The sequence below is a fragment of the Nicotiana tabacum genome, chromosome 12 (assembly GCF_000715075.1).
Source record: "Nicotiana tabacum cultivar K326 chromosome 12, ASM71507v2, whole genome shotgun sequence".
Taxonomy (NCBI): Eukaryota; Viridiplantae; Streptophyta; class Magnoliopsida; order Solanales; family Solanaceae; genus Nicotiana; species Nicotiana tabacum.
The window spans coordinates 7,506,971-7,510,504 of NC_134091.1; the positions used below are offsets into that span (position 1 = coordinate 7,506,971).

The 3,534-nt window shown below is 34.9% G+C and overlaps 1 protein-coding gene across 1 annotated transcript; it reads left to right on the plus strand.

The window, feature by feature from the left end:
- Window positions 1–1,283: 1,283 nt before the first annotated feature.
- On the plus strand, window positions 1,284–3,035 carry LOC142166999 (uncharacterized). Its single transcript, XM_075227147.1, has 4 exons — window positions 1,284–1,640; window positions 2,373–2,637; window positions 2,724–2,808; window positions 2,912–3,035. The coding sequence occupies exons 1-4, from the start codon at window positions 1,284–1,286 to the stop codon at window positions 3,033–3,035; spliced, it is 831 nt and encodes a 276-aa protein (XP_075083248.1).
- The last annotated feature ends 499 nt before the right edge of the window (window positions 3,036–3,534 follow it).

Consider the following 3,534-nt stretch of genomic DNA (forward strand, 5'->3'; position numbering starts at 1 on the left):
TCTGGTAAGTTCTCTATCTAACTCCGGTAAAACCGGAGAACCCGCTCTGATACCATGTGAACGAAATAGAAAGAATAACTTGTGTTCTCATTCCAAGAGGTGAGCAATATAAATACATGTACATCAGATGCTAACTAAGGAAAGAAATAAAATGGATTCCTACAAATCTGCTATTTATGTACACTACTAAGAAAGTGTCTACATTCATTCAATAATAAGTGTCTAGATTCATCCTATAATAAGTGTCTAGATTCATTCTATAACACCAGTATAAAAACTCTGGTGTCTTTAATTCCTGCACTTTACTTTTGCATTTTAATTCTGCAGCTTTTGATATCTCGCTATTACATCTAGTCGACTGACTGAAAAACTAGTCAAGTTATAACAATTAATTTTATAAATAAAGCAATTCACCCCCCTCTTGTTCTTTCAATTAGTATCAGAGCAAGGCACACATTTTTCTTTTTCTTAATAGCTTATGAGAAAAGATCATGGCTAATCAAGTTATTATCGGAGCACTCTTCCAAGAAGGAACATCGCAAGTGAGGCCACCGTATTCAATGGATAATATTTCTCTCACTGAAAAGTGCAGATGGCAATATACACAAAGGCTTATGATGTCAAAGTCTGGAGAGTTATCAAAAATGGGAACTACCTTCTACCGACTACTGCTCAACCACCTGCTGATCCTGAAGATATAGATGAATATATAGATGAGCAAATGGCAGTTGTGCAAGTTAATAATAAGGCAAAGAGTCTGCTTTATAATGCTATAAGTGGTGAGGAATATGAGAAAATCTCCAGTTGCGATACAACCAAAGAGATATGGGGTAAAATTGAAGTTTCGTATGAAGGAACCAGTAAAGTGAAAGAAACCCATATCAACATGTTGGTTCATGACTACGAACTCTTCTAGATGAAAGAAGGAGAATCCATTGAAGAGATGTTTTCTAGATTTAGCAAAATCATTACGATCTAAAAGCTTTGGCAAACCATACTCAAGTGGTGATTAAGTTAGGAAAATTCTTAGAAGTCTACCCACCACTTGGCAGATAAAAGTGGTTACACTTGAATCACAGGATTTGAACAAACTATCATATGATGAACTTCGAGGAGAACTCATAGCCTTCGAGAAAAACAATCTAAAGAAAACAAAACAGGAAGAAAAGAAGAAAACAATTGCATTCAAGGCCACAACATAAAAAGCACACAATGATATTGATGATGATCCTGAAGCTCTTCAAGAAGAAATTGCCATGTTATCAAGGAATATAGACGGTTTAATGAGGAGATACAGGAATGCAAGAAGAGGAAGAATACCACCCAGGCGAACCATGCACTATAACGAAAAAGACATAAATGGTGGCAAATGTTATAAGTGTGGAAGATTTGGGCATGTTCAAGCTGAATGTCCCGATCTTAAAACAAAAGTTTCCATAGGCTTCAACAAGAACAAATCATTTGAAAGTTGGAGTAATAAAGACAGTTCAGAACATGAAGAGATAGCAAATCTTTGCTTCATGACTGTTTTGGAAAACAACATGAAAAAATCTCAGCGTGTTGGACATATGAGGACACTTCAGATGAAATGCAAAGATGACAATGAGAACTGTTTCATGGCACGAGGCGAAACAAGCAAGGTAAGATCTTATAACTATGAAAGATGTAATGAATTGCAGGATATTCTTGACCTTACTTTGAAAGTGTCTAAAAAAATGATGAATTAACTAAAAAGACTCAACAAAAAAGTAAAAGACTGAAAACTCAAGCTTGAAGTATGTGAAATTGAAAAAGAAGTACTTCAAGAAGAGTTTGAGGAATTGCAAATGCAACTCAATGGCATGCGCAAATCCACCAGTCATAGTTTTGTCAAGTCGAACCAGGCAACTTACAAGCCAACTGGAGAAGGACCAGTCAGAAGACAGTCCAATAGTACTAACACAAATGAAAGAATCCAAAAATGGATTAGGAGTTACGTGTCACTACTGTAACAAAAGTGGACAAAAATATTCCTTTTGTCGATTTGGTAAAACAAATGTCTCAGGGTGTATTTGGAAATCCAAAAACAATCCTGAGTCAAGTAATTCTAACCAATCAGGACCCAAGCAAGCTTGGGTACCTAAAAGAAAGTGATAACTATGTTTTGCAAGAACACCACAGAAGGAGTCGCAAAGGAAAATTAATATTTAGATAGTGCGTGTTCCAGTCACATGACAGGTGACAAAAACCTGTTTAAGGAAGTTACAAAAATAAACGGAGGAAGTGTCAAGTTTGGTGATGATTCGAAAGGAAAAATAGTCGGTATCGGAACAGTTCCTTTCAATGGTAACTGTGTTATTTCTGAGATTTATCTTGTTGACAGACTTAACTAGAATCTTCTGAGTATAAGTCAGCTATGCGACTCAGGACATGAAGTAAAGTTCAAAAAAATAGGTTGTGCTATTGAAGATGAGACAGGTCAAATAATCCTCCCAGATAAAAGGTATGGAAATGTCTATATTCTTGATGGTTTTGAAAATATGGATGGTCATATCTGTTTAACATTCATATCTGATGATCCATGGTTATGGAATAAGAAACTTGGTCATGCAAGCATGCATTTGATAGAAAAACTTTTCAAGCATGATTTAGTTATTGGTTTGCCTAAACTCAATTTCTCTAGAAATCATATATGTGATGCATGTCATATTAGAAACAAACTAGAAATTCTTTCAAAAACAAAGATATTGTATCTACTTCAAAGCCTTTGCAATTGCTGCATATGAACTTATTTCGATCTACTATAACTGCTAGCATAGGAGGAAAAAGGTTTGCTTTTGTTATTGTTACTGATTACTCACGTTTTACTTAGGTGATTTTCTTATCTCACAAAGATGAAGCTTTGAAATTTTTTGAGGTATTCTGTAAAAAGGTTGAAAGAGAAAAGGGATATCTTATTACAACAATTCAAAGTGATCATGGAGGAGAATTTGAAAGCAGAGCATTTGAAGATTTCTGTAATGATCAAGGATACACCCACAATTTCTCTGTTCTAAGATCACCCCAATAGAATGGAGTCGTTGAGTGAAAAATAGTACTTTGTAATATATGGCAAGAACTATGATACTAGAATATTCGTTGCCAAATCACTTTTGGGAAGAAGGAGTACGTACTACATGTCACATTCTCAATCGATGTCTCATAAGGCCCATTTTGAAGAAGACTCCTTATGAACTGTGGAAAGGTAAACGACCCAATATTAGTTACTTTCATCCATTTGGAAGCAAGTGTTTCATTCACAATAATGGTAAGGACAATCTTGGAAAATTCGATCCAAGAAGTGACGAAGGTATTTTTTTGGGTTATTCATTAAATAGTATATCCTTTAGAGTCTATATTAAATACACACTATGTGTAGAAGAATCAGTACATATTATATTTGATGAGAATAACACTTCGACCAAGAAAAGAATTATTGCACGTGATAAAGATCAAATTCAAGAAATTCAAGAGACAAGCAAATCTCAAGAGTCAACTAATAAACCTGATGGTGTT

Bases quoted from the DNA above. Each gene is read 5' to 3' on its own strand.
- LOC142166999 (XM_075227147.1), top strand. From the start codon at position 1,284: ATGAGGAGATACAGGAATGCAAGAAGAGGAAGAATACCACCCAGGCGA. The intron at 2,638-2,723 runs GTTTGCCTAAAC...TCAAAAACAAAG, and splicing joins CAAGCATGATTTAGTTATTG to ATATTGTATCTACTTCAAAG. The intron at 2,809-2,911 runs GTTTGCTTTTGT...TTCTGTAAAAAG, and splicing joins GCTAGCATAGGAGGAAAAAG to GTTGAAAGAGAAAAGGGATA.